Below are 18,338 nucleotides of genomic sequence, written 5' to 3' on the forward strand. Positions count from 1 at the left end.
ATTTATCTCCATTCGTGCGATCGATTCTTGCTCGGATGCATCTAAAATTTCTATATTTTTGGTGAAGTCGGTATTTTCTTCAGTTGCTTGTATCAAAAGTGTAAATTGTAGGATTAAACTAGGAGAGAGAGAAAGGGACATACCAGAGGCAATAATATACGTTTTCCTACGCCAAATAGGTCTTATCCAACCCTGCAACCAACATAATTACAGTGAAAAGAAAGAATGTATAATTAATAAATTAAGGATGGAAAGGAACTTTATCGAAATGCCCCGTAGGTGAACACTCATCCTCTAATCCATCGCATTGCTTCCAACTTTGAAAATTTTCTATGTAACTTAATTTATTACTGTCTAATGAAGATCCGATGAATACAAGTCATTGGGAATATTTTAACTGAGGACCAACGATTAAAGTTGAGACATAAATGGTCCTAGTGTAAAAATCCATAAAATATGGCATCTTCTCAACGGATGCGTGAATAAAAATTCCCCGTGGACTTGATTTGTCTGCTGTTGAAGGTAGGAAGCAGCTCAAACCAATGTTGTCAAGCCCTGCTTCGTCTAAAGCCACCTAACCGATGCATCTTAGTGTTAGACATGATTAAGCACAAACTTAGACATGTTTTTGTAACCCAAAAAATGAAAATGAAAAAAATACCCACCTTCCTTTAATTTTTTTCCCCTTTTCCCATTAGATGTATATTTTATTTTGTAAGAAAGGGATTTTATATATATATAAATCTCTAATCTACTTCTCAATATCAAAATACTCTAAAACAAACATGGTACCATAAGCAAATCATATTGGCCAACAAAAATAAAACAATTTTCTGTCCTAAAACTAAATTGGAAAAATCTTTAGATTATCGTAATTATTCATCTTAAGCATATTAAATGTATATATACAAAAAAAAAATACAATACACAAACATACAGTTTGCATTTTACTTCAATAAAATGAGGGCTTTTTTGCGCCTTGTGCCTTCAAAAATATAAAGGTTATAGTGCAATAAGTGCCTTCAAAAGGTCTTTTAGTAAAAAATATATATATATGGCTAATATGATAAATTCAGGTTTGTAAAAAAAAAACATTTATATTCCAAAAATATGACGCGGCAAGACAACAATAAACTGATTACAGATTCTAAGAGAAGGAACTCATCTGCTAGAGTGTTATATACAACAACGATGGACACGGATAAGTAATTCGTCTTCATGAGAAAATGTCTTTATCACATCATCTGCTTCTATTTGAAATAACTTTGCCCACAACCTGAAACGTCCATCCATTGTTCACAATTCATGCCAAATATTAGTCATCGGTTTCTTAATGTATGCAATTGCATGTTAAAGATGCAGCAGGTTCAGAATTGCCCAAAGAATAATCTTAAAAGAAGCTCTGCACTTGAGACAGCACTCTAACGATAAAGGGATGCTCCAAGTTCATTTTCACATTTTAGTAGAGAGCGCTAAAATCACTTTCACAAAGATGAAGCTCAAAATCCCTTAACCAGAGGAACCCCCAATCAAGGTTGAAATCGATTGCAGCCAGGTAGATACTATGTTGCTAGGACTCTTCATTTTTTTTGGAAAAAATCCTTGTCTAACACTCGTGTCCAGCACATAAGTAAAACCTTTTCAAATTTTTTACTATATCTCTGTCAGACACATACCTGTACCCGACACTCAAGTTCAAGTTCAAATAACATAGAGTGGATACGATTATTATCATTCTTAGCAAAGATAACTTAAATGCCACAGATAAAATCAAAGATGCCAAATATGAAGCTTTAGATCACCCAAAGCCCTCAACCACAAGGAACCAGTAGAACTAATTTTCTCATGACAATTAAGTATGGAACCAATATCTAAAATTTGATTTCTATAAATTAAAATGTAAAAGTGACTGTCAAATATATCTAAATTCAGTAAATCGTTCAGTAAGAGAAACAATGCCGATATACCCTGTCAAGTGCTCTGCCAAAACTCGTATTGGTGAATTCACTTCCAAATCTTCTGGTAGTACACTCCAGGTTGGAATTGCAAATGTTTAAAAGGACCCACTCCAAGCTTCTCTACCACTGAGCATGTTCAAGCTGCATTTAATCACAAATTAAGGACATAAAGAACTTGTAAGTTGAAATAACAAGTACAATTCGATCAATGCATCATTAAAAATAAATAATAGTTAAATAAAATATAAAAACTGTCAGCTCTCCTTCCCTTAATACTATGTTACTTGACCCAACCTCAGGGGTAAGTTTGGCGTTTAGATATGTGCCCCACACAACCAGGTTCTCTCTTTTTCCCCTTTCCTAAGATCTTCGTACGTTTTGAAGGTTGAACCTTCATACCAAAGCCAATAGGTTATGTATTCAGTAGGGGTACTTCAAGGAAATTGAAGAATTGATGCGACATAGCCTCCAAAATCTTCTCCAAAACAGGACGGGACAAATAGAGAAGGCATTTTTATTAAACAAATAAATCTTCTAACTATCATGTCCATCAGCCACAACGGGCATTCCATAATAATACAACCATGACTGCAGTGCATAATGGGAAGGATAAAATTTTTACGCTAGACGGGAATGTTCATATAACTTCCCATGCTTATTGAGGACATGTCTTATTAGCATAATTGTTGCAATGGAAAAACTAAGCTCAAGATGCAGGAACATATATAAACACTGAAAATAATAAATTAATAGAAGTATAAAACCATTTTCTTTCGTTTTTATATCTTGTTCTCTTTCTCCTTTCATCATTTAAATGACCAAGTCTTATAACTGGCTCCCCTTTGTGTCTCTCTCAACCCACCCCCAATATTCCACCCTAGGCAGCCTTGAAAAGACAGCAACATGTTTCCTCTGACCAACAGATTCACAAGGTTGTCTTATTACTAATGTTGGCAAAGAGTTACTTTGCCTTGTACCACATGTTTTGCTTCATATATCCTTTTTCTTTTCTTCTCAATTTGCAATGAGGCAAAACCATGGGCTTCATCAGGTTGGGTCCTAAAAGAATATGGCTTGAGCACATTATCATATAGAAACTCTATAGAGCCCAAACTATGCAACATCTGTAAGCTCAGTGAAGAACCTTGTGACATAAATATGTCCTTTTCCCCATACTTCTACTTCTATTTTTCGTCTATTAACCTTCGTTATCTTTCCTGAACGGTTTCTGTAGGTTCTAGTACTGTTTAACCTTTGAGTTGCTGTGTAGCAGGACCTTCCATGTTTCTTTGGATAAATAAAATCTTACTAAACACACACACACACATATTCAAAACAACCAACACAATTGCATACCCTGTGGCTTCAAATTGGTGCTGACAACTCAAAAGGAGTAAGAAATCAAGGGGATGGCCTACACAAGAAAAATATGATAGATAAGAAAACAGAAATCTGAATCAATTTAAGCCTGTACAAATCTCAATAACAAAAGTAACGATTTTCGCCCACCTACATATTAAAAGTATGCATGCTAGTTTAAAGATCCACGACACCTGAACAAGAGTAAGAATAGTTAGACAAAAAGTGAGCAGTGAATAGCTGGTAGTATGTCTAATACTCTGATTTATTTTCATACACTGATAAGTTTTTCCTAAGAAAGCAAGAAAATCAATGCAAGATCACAAATAAATGAACAGTCATATAAATCCAATTGCATCTTACTTCTTTGAACCACAGTTGCAGGGAATTTTTTTCTCCTCTAAAGGAAATTTGTAGTTATAAGTAACTTCTTCACCAGCGGCTATGTGTCGTTTTGCATAAATGAATATCTTCTTTTGGCCTTCTACACTAATAACTTTCGTGTAACAATTAGGCTGCAATTCAAGTATTCAAATTTAGCAGCACCAATCAATCATGAGTAGCAACAATGAACAGAGCTACATCTTCACATACCTCACAAGAATGATTTATAAATCTAGCAATCCCACCACGCTTTGTAGCATCAACCTATACGTCGATGGAGTAAATGTGAAGTCAATAAGATTGCCCCAAAAGCAAGAGAAGATACTCCACCCATAACTCAGCTTAAATCAAGATGCACACATTAAAAGTTTGATATACTTACTACATATCCGTCATCAAGTCTAAAAAGATAACTGCTACCAATTCCCATCTTCTCATAATAGTGTTCACGTATATCTGAAATCTATAACATTTGGAAGCATATTCAATGGTCATTTGTGAAAGGAAGAGGAATTGCAAGAAATTAGACTAAATAGGAAAACATACAAGTCAAACTTACCCTCGGACGGATTAACTCTCCAACATATTCAATGACAAAGTCCTCAGCCTCAATTGGCTCAAGTGCAACAAGACCCCAATCATGTATCTTGCTTCGCTGAAAACGTAGACGCTTTTTCCTTGCCTAGGAAATGAAGTAAATTTAAAACGAACAATGTCAGACCAAGACATTTAAAACCATGATATTCAAATAACATGTTAAAAATCACCTTCAACTGTGTAGCTTTCAAGAGATCAGCACCCTCTACAGCAGCTAGAAGATTGCGCAGCTTCACTCTGTTAGTTCTAGCAGAAAGACCTTTACTGTTTGACAAGTGTGTCATACTATTAACCTCTGGACCTGAATACTTCATTTGAATACACTGGATTCCTCTAACACGAGCTCTTTCAGCAGGACTTGCGTTGAGTGACCATTTATGCCACTCCCAGCCATTAATTGAAGTTCGCGCACATCCATCAGATCTCGGACAGGGATTTGCTGTCCTGGATCTAACTGTGCGGCTCTTTTGATCTGCAACCCCTCTAGAAGCAGAACTCTTGCTACCACAACTAGCAACTTTCTGTACCTTGATTGAAGGTGATGGACACTCATCATAATTTAATTGCTTTCTTTTTACCCCTGATACCTTCTTAGCTGAAGACAGTAACAGAAATCAAGAAAGCTTTAAGATATGCAATTATCTGAGATAAAATAACAAAGAATAAACGGAAGAAAAACCTTTTAGTGTCTTCTTGGAGGAATCATTAGTAACTTCTTCACTTCCAACAGTATGGTTACTCTTGCGAGCAACCTTCTCAACATCACAATTCTGAAAGGTTGACACTCTTTCCCTGCAGACTTTAACATCACCTTCTCCAATCAAATTTTCTGCATAAGTTAATAACCATTACCAATTCTAAGTTTATTATCATCTTCTTCAATATAAAGAAATTATTAGAAGAAAAAACAACATACTTCGAACAGCAGCAGCATCCTTTGATGTTTTCCGACCAATTGCACTCTTGGGTGATGAGTGATCATTGGGCAAACTATTCTTAGCTATGATTTTCGATGACCTAGAAATATTAGATGATTGAGACATACTTTTATTTGTCCCACCCTTTTTAGAAGTGGCTGCACTTAGTTTTTGATCTGCATGATCCAACAAATTCTTGGAAGGCCCTTTTGTCCGAGGCCTTTCAACAGCTTGATCCCGTGACCCATTGATAATCGTGGACAGGGAAGATCCTACCTTCTTATGAACCAACTTTTTCTTTCGGTAATACGTACATGTACCAGTCACTAAAGATATATCTGAGGAGCCTGAACTGAGAGACTTCCTTGACCCGTCCCTGGGCTTATCACGTGAGGCAGAAAAACCAGCAAGATTTTTTCTATCTTCACTAAATGTCTTTGCCTGAGGCAAATTAAAAGTGTGAACAAAATATTAAACCCAATATCAAAACCTGGGGGTCAGTTGTTGGAATAGAAAGTACAAAGGAGTGAACAATACCTCTTTGCCATCAGCCTTGCAGTGTTTCTTCGAACTAGACCATGATATAAGAAACTGATAAAGACTAGCATCACCAGCAAATGATGATTTCCACTCTCTTAGTACATCATCATGGAGCTTCTGCCGACACATTGCCATGGCAACATATTCTCCAATCTTAGGGCCGCACCCAACTGATGTCAAAGGACGAAATTTACAATTGTGTGATGGAACAAGAATCCCAGATTTAATCTCAAGACCAGGAGGTGGTGGCTCGTTAACTTCTCGTTCATTACTTACATCCCCAACCTTGCCAAACAATCTCTTAAATGCTTCAGCCATAAAAGTTTCCTGCCTTGAAGCATAATTATTTTCAGATATGGATTGACAAACAGGTTTCTTTGATTGTACTGAGTTCTGTAGATTGCAAGATAAATCTGACATTCTGTTCGAAACATTTTTTTTCTCTTCAGAATCATCTGAATTACCAACGCCCGAAGCAAGATGGCACTGACCGGAAGATCCAACTGTGTCTTGCAGCTGTAAAAGAAAAATAATTGTTTAAATTTAAGAAAGATATGATCCTTGTGTACTATGCATAAGCACATATTGAGCTATAATCGGAAAGAGCATACCTAGTCTAGCTAGAACAGTGTTTAAAGTATATTGAAATAAAATGAAGAACTAACAGGATATACTTTTAATACCTCTTTCAATTCATCATCTACTGACAAACAGACTGATTTCTCTGCTGCCTCTTCATCAGGATTTTCATTCAATTTTTTATCATTTTCCATATCAATAACTATTTTGGCTTCACTTTTAACAAGACCGTCAAGATAGTCAGCCATAAACACCATCACAGAAGAATGGAGCTCATTTTCAACTCCTTCCAGAATACATTGTATTCCACCATAAAGGCCACTATTGTGCAATGGACTGTTCTGTTTGGATAAAATTTCCTGCACCGCAGATTGAGATATATATGTCTCTTCTGCCTGGTTACCTACAGAAACTGTTGCTAGTTCATAACCAGGTGGACAATCAATATCATGAGCCGTCAATTCCATCCTAGAGAAGAGCTATAAAACCATAAAACATTAGATTCAAGGTCATTACATACTGTTTACACACATAGAGTTTAACATTTAGACTTTACTTACAGTTGTAGCTTTTATATTTTCAGTCTCCTTGCCACGATCAATGGAGCCACTAGCAGATGCCAGAACATTAGGCTGACCATACCAAAGTTTTCCTTTTCTCCAGGAAGACAAATATTCAACCATACTATCATAAAAGACAGCATTCCACGTAACTTGCATGCAATACTCAAAAAGCATTTTAAAAACAACTGTATAAGAACCCCAAAAGTTTTCAAGGCTTCCAACAGATTTTAGACTTGCATCAAAATTTGTAGATTCTAGGATAGAAATATTAGATACACCATCGGAGGTCGCTGTGCCAAACTTGGAAGTACAATGTATACTTCTTTCCGTGGTATTTTTAATCTGTATGGCAAAGGAGCTTCAGATTTTAAGACAAATAAACATAAGTTTTTCTTTCTTTTTTTTGAGTGATTGCATACATTACCAGTTTCCCATCAGAACTTTTAGCATCCTGGTTGTATGATTCAACCATTAGAGGTCTCTGAGATTTTTTTGCAGCAACAAACTCTGAGATCATAGTGCTGATTATTTCATCTAGCATAACTCTACGAGCTGCTTTCATAATTCGAGAATGCAGATCAGAAGAAACTTCTTCAGAAACTGCCGATATGAAGTTCACTGATAACTCCTGTTCATTTTCAGCAACATACTGACCACCTTTCCAAGCATTTAAAACAGACAGCAATTGGGTGGGGCGAAACCTGTCATCAGCATGATAAATCTGCAAGAAAATAAATTAAAAGAAAAAGATATAAGAAGCAAGACTCAGTAAAGCTTAGATACATCATGCCAGCCTACCACAATACCTACACAAGTTTCGAAAGAGTTCATAGGACCCTACAGTTGATACAAATGAACAGTTACTGCAGTGATGAATCATGACTTGAGAATTTCAAGGCTTACGGCTTACCATAATGGAATCTGCAAGATACCCACAGCGATGCCAAGAATACAATTGTAAAAGAGAATGGGGCCCATGTTTCCTACTCTCATCATCTTCAAACAACCAACATTCATCTTCACCTGACTGGAACAAAAAAGGTGAAAATCATCCAAAGGATGCCTTAGGAAAAAAAGGGGAAACAAAGGGGGGTGGGGGAAGGGGGGACAATAATACCTGCAATACAAAGCTAAATGCTTCGGAACTTACATTGCAGTTGAATTGAGAAGGCGAAGGGGAAGGAGTGTGTTGGACATTTGTAAATGAAGATTTTAAATAACTGGAAGCTGTGGCTGAAGTGAGATATAGAAACCCAGTAGCAACATGATCAGGGAACTGCCTAAAGTACTTTAAGGGAACAGGATTGATCAAAGCCCCATTGACTACAGGATAAACAGGGAGCTCATCCGGCAGGAAACCAGTCGACAAACCCTCGTATAACTGCTGCTGGATATAAGGACCACACATCTGGCCGTGTTCATTGACATACATCCATCCACTCACATACGAAGAAGATGATGGCGCATAGCTAGAGTAACTCTTATCGCATGAAGATCCACCGCCGTTACAAGATTGAGAAATACCACTGCTATTTCCATTAGACTGGCAACTCATCTCCGTTGCAGATTGTTCATCACTGTCAAATCATGAATACGATTAAAAAAATGTAAATAAGAGCGTCATCAACCAAAAAAGAGTATATTAATAATTATACCCGCGATTTGAAGATGCAAAATCGGCAGAGAGATCCGAAACTTTAAGGCGCTTTCGGGAAAAATTAGGGTGATCATATTCGTCAATAGGGGATGTTGAGGAAACCATGGGCAGACCTGAATCAAAATTCAAATCTAACTAACCTCAATTCTCATAAATGTCTTATTAATTAATAAAAAAAGAAAACTGTTCTAATTATGTTGCATCTGCGAATAGGAGCGCCCAAATTTCCAAGATGAAAAAATAAGAAGGCATATATCATAATAATCTATTATCCGTACACATAAATAAAACTCTATTGCATACCCATCCAATACAATCCAATCCAATGCAATGCAATGCAATCCAATCCTCACGGTAATCTGCAAAACTCTGCTGGAAGTTGGTACCAAATCCGATAGAGTAGTACGGATTTCGATAGAAAGAAATTTTCCCAATTAGGGGAAAACCATAATCGCCACCGGCTCTTGTATTCACGACTAATTTGGCCTCTTCCTATTGTAGTTTCTTTTTTCTTTCTTTTTTGGGGTTTACAAAATTACAAAGTAGACGAAAGCAAAATTAAGTTCACCTCTCTCCCTCCCTCCCTCTCTCTCTCGTAAGTGAGTCTCACTTCTGACTCGCTCCGCTCCTTCGGCTTTTTAGTATTTATTGTTCTTCATATATGGCAATGGCATTCGTAATCATGTGAGATTCCGGCTGCTATTTCCCTATTTTAATTTCAAGCTATTTTCCTTCATCTTTTATTCTTGGGGTTTTTTCAGGCCTCTCCCTTGTGATTCCGATATTGAATATCCACTCTCATTTATTGGGCTCGCTTTTGGGCGATGAATGGATATATGAACTTTGAAGCAATACGATTACATCAAAAGTCAATAATCCACACAATTATGGAGTTAAAAATTATTAAAAGAAATAGTTACGATTCTCAAATATAAAATTTAAAATAAATATGGAAGTACTGATCAAGCAAAATATTTGTGGAGTTGTGAAGGAACCATTGAAGTCTATCAATTTATGAAGGACACCTGTTGGCATCAATAGAAGGGAGAATCCTTTAATATTCCCAAAACGGGAATAGTTGCCACATGTTACCCATCAGGTTGTAGCCCTCATGAAGGTAGAGCTGGCTCTAGTTCTACTCAATTATAGCCCTTTTCGAGTAACGCTGATAAGTTTTTGTTATTATTGGAGTAGAGCTCCAGACTCAAAGTAGTAGCTATGGTATTTTACTAAGGTAGTAATAAAAGCATTTTGTGGTCAAGATTAGCTGCCTTGTAATAGAAAGGAATTAACCCATTAGGATGGGTGGAGTTAGCATATAAATAAATCTAAGAATGGCAGGAATATCCACCAGAGTTAAAAATTGAAAAGACGCCGGTCAAGCGAAGTTTGTCTCATAGCATCCACCAAATTAGGAATGCAAGAAGATTATATGGATGAAAGTATTCCAGTAATGAAGTTGTAACACCCTAAACTCAGCCCAGCCATTATTGCCGAATTTGGAAAGCTACATTGGCTATCGAAATGGCACAAAGAAACTTTTCTTGATCTTGATTGCAAACGTACTTTTTTAAACCATTTGCGCAGTTCATTCAAAACTAGTAAAATCGTGTTCAACTTTATTTTCAATCTCATTTCAAAAACCATTTGTCCACGAAAATGACCCAAATAAACTTCCGAAATTTAAAAAAAAAAAATTAAAACTATTGGCTTATCATGTAACACCCTTTACTCGAGTTCAACGCCGGAACAGGATACAAGGTGTTACCGTACTTAAACACATGCTTACAAACATTTTCGTGCCATAAATTTTTGTCCAAATTAAAACTTTTTGAAAACCAAACATAAAGTCCCTAATACGAGCCCACGAGGCCCAAAACAAGCTTTGAAAAAGATTTGGGACTTAACTGAGTACTTTAGAAAACTTTTAAAAAATATCAAGGTAAACAGGGCACACGCTCGTGTGTCGTCTTAAAATGATAATGTTGAAGGCCCGTGTAGCTCACACGGCCTGGACATATCTGGACACGCCCGTGTCCCTAACCCGTGTGAATTTAATTTTCAATTCAAACCTACAGGAGTTTTCACATGGCCTGGCACACGCCTGTGTCCATGGCTAGTGTCCCTTACATGGCCATGACACACCCGTGTCCCAGCCCGTGTACAAAACCCTTGACATTCTATTTCTGACGTCATCCACCAATTAAGGACACACGGCCAAGGTACACGCCCGTGTTTTAGGCCATGTCCTCCATACGGCTGAGACACACGGTCGTGTCTCTACCCGTGTGTTTACTACCATGCATACTAACTTGAAAAATTGAAGTGCAGGGGACACACGGCCGGACTACACGCCCGTGGGGTAGACCGTGTGTCACACACAGTCTAGACACACGCCTGTGTGTCTGCCAGTGTGGACAAAAACAAGGCTATTTACCAAGCCTTTTTGCCACCCTTACTTGTACCAACCTACACAACATCAACCAAAACTAATCCAAGCATAACACATATAACCAAAACAACCACAACCATAAGAAATTTGCATCAAATGCATTTAATAATAATCATTCAACACATAATAACGATAAAGTTACCTTACTTACGTACAACTTACCTCAGTATACAAAAAGTGGATAACTAATTGACTTTAGTCTACTAGCTTAGCCTTTCCCCTGTCTAGGTCCGGATTTCATATTTCTTGATCTAAAATGATAAAAATTCACTAATTTAATCATCATATTAATTAATGTATTTCATAAATTATATTTTGGCAAAATGACCATTACCTAGACTTTCACAAAATTACGATTTTACCCCTAGGCTCGTAAATAGATTTTTATCAAATTTTCTCACTAACCAAGCCTAGCCGAATTCTTTTTATACTAGAAACAGTCCACAATTCCCATCATTTCACACATTTACCACATAATTTATAACTTATGCAAAATGGTCATTAGTTAGGGTTTTCATGAAAACTACTTCACAAAGGTTGTTTGTTTAGCAACCATGATTCATTTTCTTCCATAAAAATTTAGCAAACGACATGAACAATCTCATGGAAAAATCCTAGACTTTCAACCATTTTGCAAAATAGTCCCCTCATTAGCTAGAGTATGCCACAAGGGTCCCAAAAGTACAAAAATTATCAAGATGAAGCTCCAAAACCCCTAAAATGGCTGAAATTTTCAGTGGTGAAAGAAGGGATGAAAAATATAAAGTCTTTTGTTTTATTTAATCTTATTTTCTAGTTAAAATAGGCTACCAACTTCACCAAATTTGATTTTTTTTATTCATCTTTATCCTTATGGCTGACCACCCCTATTGAAATGGGTCTATTTGCCCTTTAAAGATCCTTAATTATGATTCTTTAGCTATTTAACACCATTTGGTAGAAAAAGAAAACTTTTTTCTCTTTATGCGATTTAGTCCTTTTTCGCAATTAAGCATGCAATTGCTAGAATTATTTCACCAAAATTTTCATGTACTCATATAAACATGTTATAACACATAAAATTTTATAAAAATTAATAATTTCTCTGACCTCAGGTTAGTGGTTCCAAAACTACTGTTCCGACTAGGCCCAAAATCAGGCTGTTACATATCAATTCAAAACAAATGAAATAAAGTGTTTATTTTAATTCCATAGAAACCATGCAAATTTTAGGAATCGAAATATATGACATCTCAATTGCAAAAATTCAATCATTTATTCAAAACTATTTCAGATTTTCAATCATACTTCTAAATCATTTGTCTTTTTATTCAAAATTGGAGAACTTGGTTATTTGTCATTATTTTGGAAATAAGAACATATTAACTTCATAAATCAAATGTTTTTAGAAAACTCATTTGTAAACATTAATAATTTTGAAAACTAAGTCTAATTTCATTATAAACTCATTTTTCAGAAATGCAACGGAAAAGTGTGTTATTGACAGATTCTATTTTAAAAATCGAGTTTCAACCGAAATCTTATCAATTACTAATTTATGTTGTTTTTTTTTTAAACTTAATGTCACGCAAGCAATTTATGCAAATCAGAATGAAAAATCACATAAATAAAATCCCATGCCACAGTCCATACTCAAACTTATTACAAACCCAAAATATCAAAATATCAAAATAAAATTTAATTACTTTAATTTAAAAAGACTTCCGAGAAACTCCTTCAAATACCGTCATCGAATCCTAACCTCAAGGATATCTGTAAAATGAGAAAACTAAAGGGGAAGCTAAAAAGCTCAGTGTGAGAAAACTAAGGAGGGTGAGCTAGAAAGCTCAGTGTGAGATTATCCTAACCTCAATATTTCACACTTATACTATGTATGATCATGTCAATGCACATTTCGTAAAACAATGCAGATTTTATGAAAACGGTCCTACCCATCTACGCTACACGCTAAAATTGAGTTCCCTAGAACTCGTCCATCTAACACACCAAATTGTGAATAGTGTCACCACAATCCCAGATAAACTACAAATAATCAATATCGTGTACAAGCCACAAAAATCATAGATATACTGCTACATAATCAAAATCATGAACAGTGTCACATTAATGTAGATAAACTGCCACATACGTCACCTTTCACATATCTCATCCCATGCATGTGATATGGCCAAAATCACTCAAATCATATAGGCATGTTTAACATGCAAATATCATGTATACACATGGTACCAAAATTTCACGATTTATTTTCATGCAAACATTACGTATGCCATATAATCACATAACATGAGAATGAGATGTACATATTTTTCAAATCAATAATAAGCATTAATATCACACAACATGTTTTTCAGAACATATAAGGTTTGGGGAAATACTTACTTGACAAAATCGATATTGATGGTTTATCTCTCTTTATGGATATATAAAGTATCCTTATAAATAACATTATTTAAATAACAACATTTTTATAAATATAAAACAAATACTTAATTTAGTTTAGTGTTAAAACCCACACTTGATTGTAGATCCAATGGGCAACAAATCTCTAAAAACACCCACATGTGGATCTAACAATTAGATTGCCTATTCAATCAACAATAGTGATCTTACATTAATAATGATCATCAATAAGGTTATACAATAATGGTGTTTTTTTCCATTATCACTAACCCTTAAAATAATCTCTCAAATAATCGACTTAAATCCTAACGTTTAGTGGTCTCTCAAGTTGATGTCGATCTGCCCTTCAGCAGTACATGAAATAAGAGATGTTAATACACAAGGAAAATAATTTACTAAGGCTCTCTAAAGTATTTGACCAAGGGAAGAAAAATATTTATTCATAACCCTTACTCTTATACATACTATGTTGGAATAGAAGGTTCGACAAATCGTAACGATCAAGAATCAGAGGGGAAATAATTATCTAAAATTAGGAGTTTTTGAAAATAAGCCCAAGAAAAATAGAGTTTAGAATTAGGTATTAATCGAAATATTTAGTGCACAATCTTTGATTATATAAAAAGTAATGAACATTCGAAAAGAAGAAGAAAAAGAGAAAGGATCTGTAACAACTTGATTTTGGGCCTAGTTAGAACAGTGGTTTTAGGACCACAAATTCGACGAGGGAAAAAATTATTTTTATTATATTTTTATGGTATACGGTTTCACGAAATGATTTCATGAAAATTTCGTTCGAAAATTTCGACGTTTGGGCACTCAATTTAGTCAAAAGGACTAAATTGTAAAAAAGTGAAAAAGTTGAGTTCTACATGTTAGAGGTGTCTAATTGTTATGAAATTTTAAATTGGAGGTCCTTAAATGGTAATTATACCATTGGTTAATTTGCTGGACAAAAATGGACATGAAATAGGTGAAATAGAATATTTTTAAGTTAGGAGCATTTTGGTCATTTAGTAATTAAAATGAATTAAAAACAAAATTAAAAGCCAATTTTTGTCCATCTCCAACCTCATGGCCGAATTTCACAAGGGAAAACCATGGCTAGGGTTTTTCAAGCTTCCAAGATCGATTGTAAGTCCGTTCTAGCCCCATTTTTAATGATTTTTACATTTTTGAGATCCTCGTAACTCAGTTTAGCTATTTCTACCATTATTTTGAGCTAGGTTTTGTGTTTAAAATTTACCCATGGATGACATGCATGTGTTTTGATGTTTTATAGAAGAACATGAAAGTTTGGAGTGTGATAAACAACTTTTACTAAGTGATTTTTGATGAAATTTCATAAAAGGACCTATTTGTAAAAGTCATAAAATATGTGTAGGAAATGTGATTTAGTGAAAAATTTTGGTTTCTATAAGAGGGAATATGAATCAGCTAGGCTTGGGTATTGAGAAAAATAGATACATTTCATTTTATGAGCCTAGGGGCAAATTTGTAAATATGTGAAACTTTAAAGGAAAAAATATAATTTTGCCATAATATGATTTTTGGAATGATTTGAATAGTATAATAATTTAATAAGTCAAATGTGATATTATAGATCAAGAAAAACGAAGTCTAGACTTAGAACGAGGGAAAAACGAGTATTGGACGATTTGGTCCTTTTAGCAATTTTAGGTTGAGGTAAGTTCGCATGTTAAGATCCGTTATTGATTTGTGTTAATTTTGCAATATTATTATATATTTGATTAAATTGTGAAAATTAAAATAAACATTCGAATTGAGTAAAAACACAGGATCGATCACGATCGTTGCATAGTGAAATATGAATTAATGGCAAAAGACCATGGTTAGACCATGGCAATGTGCTAAGTGAAATATGTGATTCGCATGTAAGACCATATCTAGGATATGACATTGTGCTAAGTGAAATAAGACCATGGCATCTAAGTGAAATAAGTCCATGGCAATGTGTTAAGTGAAATAAGTCCATGGCATCTAAGTGAAATAAGTCCATGGCATTGTGTTAAGTGAGAAATTTCCCAGTTGAACCTTAGGAATCAACTAGCTTTGGACACAAGTGTGGCACTATGTGAAGGTCACTTTGTGAATAAAATAGCTTTGGCTACAAGTGTGGTACTATGTGAAGGCCACCGTGTATCCGTTATTATTCCAATGGGTTCAATGGGAAATGACTAAGTGTAAATGAATATCACTATGTGATGATTAAATGTGAAAGAATTATGAACCAATAATATTATTTAATGTTGAATTGAAATAATGTGTTCTCATTAAGGTTTAAGTGTATCAACTGACATAGCCAAGATAAAAAATGAAAGTATAACTGATTTAAGTGATACAGGTACGTACAAAATCTATGTGAATGTTGAATGAAAGTTAATAGAAAGAAAACGTGAGAGAGTAAAATTAGCAATAAAACAGTTTTGGACAGCAGCAGTTGTGTGACTTTGAAAACTCATCAAAAATGGTGGAAATCGAATTAAAGGTTGAGTAAGATATGAAATTAAATCTTATTGAGTCTATTTTCAATAGAAACAAATGGGAACATCATCTAAATCCCATACGATGAGATAATTAATTTTTAGTGAAGAAGGGTTGAAACTGTCAAATAGCAGAACATGGGAGACTTTAAAGAATAAACTGTACTTATTGGTTAGACCAAAAATTCTGAAAATTTTATGGTAAGAAGATATGTGAGTCTAGTTTCAGGGAAAAATAGTAGATCTTAATTTGGAGTTCCCTATCTCAAGATATAAATAATTTAGTGACTGTAACTCGAGTAGACAACTTGAGATTAGTAAAAATAAATAGTGGAACTATGTGCAATTATGATTGTATTATCTTGAGAACATATTGTGAGAATTGGTAAAAGCATGTTAATAAATTTCTTATTATTTACATACCAACTTACTAAGCTGTATAGCTTACTTCGTTTATTTTCTGTGTTTATAATGTCCTCAGGTTAGCTCGGTTTGGAAGTCGCCAGAGAATATATTACACTATCAAACTAACAAATTGGGTATTGATAATTCTTATACTTAAGGTCATGGCATGTATAGGGGACTTGGTTATTTTTGTATGTGTCATAATTGTTTTGGCCTAAAATGTTGGCCTATGCTATTTGAAAGTTCATTGTTGTGTAAGGGCATTTGATGTTGGTATATTGGCTATATTATAAGTTCATGATGTTGCATTTCAAGGATGCGTATGCTTACATATGTGGATGAATGAGTGGTGATATCTATGTGTGACGTAAATTTGTTCGCAATGGCAAGTCAGATTAGTACATGGGCTAGGGACATGGCCATGCGAGCCACACGGTCCTATCCTAATATCACACGAGAATGTGCCGCTGTTTTTCATGAAATTTTTCGTAGGTTTCTAAAGTTCTCAGTTTGGTCCCAAACGTTTCCAAAGCAGATTTGGGCTTCGTAAGACTATATTAGGGACTTTAAAATAAAATGTGAAAAGATTTAAATTTGAACGCAAATTCATGAACCGATTTTATACGATTGCATGTGTTTATGTTCGGTAATGCCTCATACCCTGTTCTGTTGTCGAACACAGGAAAGAGGTGTTAAGGATTTCCATCGTTGGCGGTGGTGATGACGGCGACGACGATGGCAGTCCGATGATGGAGGAGAAAATTTGAAGGAGGATAAGGAAAGAATATAGGTTTGGTCACTCTCTTAAAAGAGAAGAAATGAGAAGAGAAAATAAAATAATGAAAAGGGAGAAGTTGCGCGATGGTTGCCATGATGGTGGAGGACAGCGCTTAAGGCGGCGTTTGGAGAAAAATGAGAGGGGAGAGTGTAAACTCGAAATTATATAGAATTTTTCTATATATTTTTACCACCTTTTGACTTAATAAATATATTAATCTTAAGTAATTGTTATTGAATTAAGTTAATTTTACTTAAATATTAATATTAGACATGAATTTATAAAGTATGTGAAATTATGCTTTATTACATGATTTTTGTGCATAATTTATATTATTTCATGTTAATTATTAATATGTGAATTTTCACTATGCAGAAGTACCAAAAAAGATGATATTATAAATGTTGCATGGACATGCACATACCCACTCTATTTGGATGGCAAGACCATGCAAAAATTGGGTCATAAGGATGTTAATTTGACCTAGTAAAAGTGTACTACATAATGGACAAGTCAGATTATTTATTGGACTAAGAAATCATCCAATAAGGAGGAATTGAAGCCCAATTTCGGCACAAGCAAATGGCTACCCAAAAATAAGCTTTGGGATATTTTGTTGAAGGCCCTTACAGTTGGAAAGATGTCAGAAATTAGCATATAAGTTTACCCTTTAAAGCCGTCCACCTTATGGCTATTAATAACAAAGATTTGAATTCAAAATGAAGCAACCAAGTCATCCCTTTTTCCTCAATTGGTGGTCGACCAAGCATGTGAGAAGAATGAGGAATTTCAAATTCTACTTTTAGTCAACTTTACCCTTACCTTCACCTATAAATACCACACACATTTCATCTTTCAAAGCATCCATCATCACTCATTCATTATTCTCTTTTCATCCCACTCTCTTAATTTTATTTCCCTTTTCTTTTCCCTTGCATAGCCGTTCCATCTTCCTTTCCATTCTTTAGCCAACAAAAGCCTTATCAAGGCCATCTCTTAGTCGGCCACATTGAGGAACCCTTAGCAGAGGACAAAACGGAGGAACACATCAGTTAGAAAGATCCGAAAGGCTACTGAACTGAATCAGAGTTTATTCTTTACTTCTTTTTATTTAATTTAATTATGTTTGCTATGTGTTTATTGTTCTTGACATCAACAATTTTAGCTTAACTCTGTTTGCTAGGATGATTATGTTAATTCAATAATATTTGTTTGATTCATGTTTAACGTGTCTGTGCCTCA

The 18,338-nt window shown here is 34.9% G+C and overlaps 1 protein-coding gene across 8 annotated transcripts; it reads right to left on the bottom strand.

Annotated features, from left to right (window-relative positions):
- Window positions 1–241: 241 nt before the first annotated feature.
- LOC107951093 (histone-lysine N-methyltransferase ATXR7) lies at window positions 242–9,355 on the bottom strand. 8 transcript variants are annotated; one of them, XM_041079354.1, is made up of 19 exons: window positions 8,858–9,355; window positions 8,553–8,667; window positions 8,048–8,474; window positions 7,808–7,924; window positions 7,322–7,618; window positions 6,895–7,239; window positions 6,439–6,813; window positions 5,753–6,271; window positions 5,215–5,656; window positions 4,978–5,097; window positions 4,469–4,893; window positions 4,261–4,383; window positions 4,084–4,164; window positions 3,912–3,965; window positions 3,681–3,832; window positions 3,468–3,511; window positions 3,315–3,372; window positions 1,968–2,099; window positions 242–1,276 (listed from the first exon to the last, which is right to left on the bottom strand). In XM_041079354.1, exons 1-16 carry the CDS (start codon window positions 8,859–8,861, stop codon window positions 3,490–3,492), a joined length of 3,618 nt encoding a protein of 1,205 aa, XP_040935288.1. In that variant the 5' UTR covers window positions 8,862–9,355; the 3' UTR covers window positions 242–1,276; window positions 1,968–2,099; window positions 3,315–3,372; window positions 3,468–3,489. The 8 variants fall into 8 exon arrangements, with proteins under 8 accessions (XP_040935288.1, XP_040935286.1, XP_040935287.1 ...); XM_041079352.1 differs by having other exon boundaries at window positions 3,472–3,511; window positions 4,978–5,127; XM_041079353.1 differs by having other exon boundaries at window positions 4,978–5,127.
- Window positions 9,356–18,338: the final 8,983 nt, after the last annotated feature.

The sequence above is a fragment of the Gossypium hirsutum genome, chromosome A02 (genome assembly GCF_007990345.1).
Source record: "Gossypium hirsutum isolate 1008001.06 chromosome A02, Gossypium_hirsutum_v2.1, whole genome shotgun sequence".
Classification (NCBI taxonomy): domain Eukaryota; kingdom Viridiplantae; phylum Streptophyta; class Magnoliopsida; order Malvales; family Malvaceae; genus Gossypium; species Gossypium hirsutum.

What these genes read in the sequence shown, in the direction of transcription:
- LOC107951093 (XM_041079338.1), bottom strand. An exon ending in ATCTTGCAGATTCCATTATG is followed by an intron (nt 7,619 to 7,807) that starts GTAAGCCGTAAG and finishes ATTTTCTTGCAG; the next exon opens with ATTTATCATGCTGATGACAG. An exon ending in GACTTGATGACGGATATGTA is followed by an intron (nt 3,966 to 4,083) that starts GTAAGTATATCA and finishes ATCGACGTATAG; the next exon opens with GTTGATGCTACAAAGCGTGG.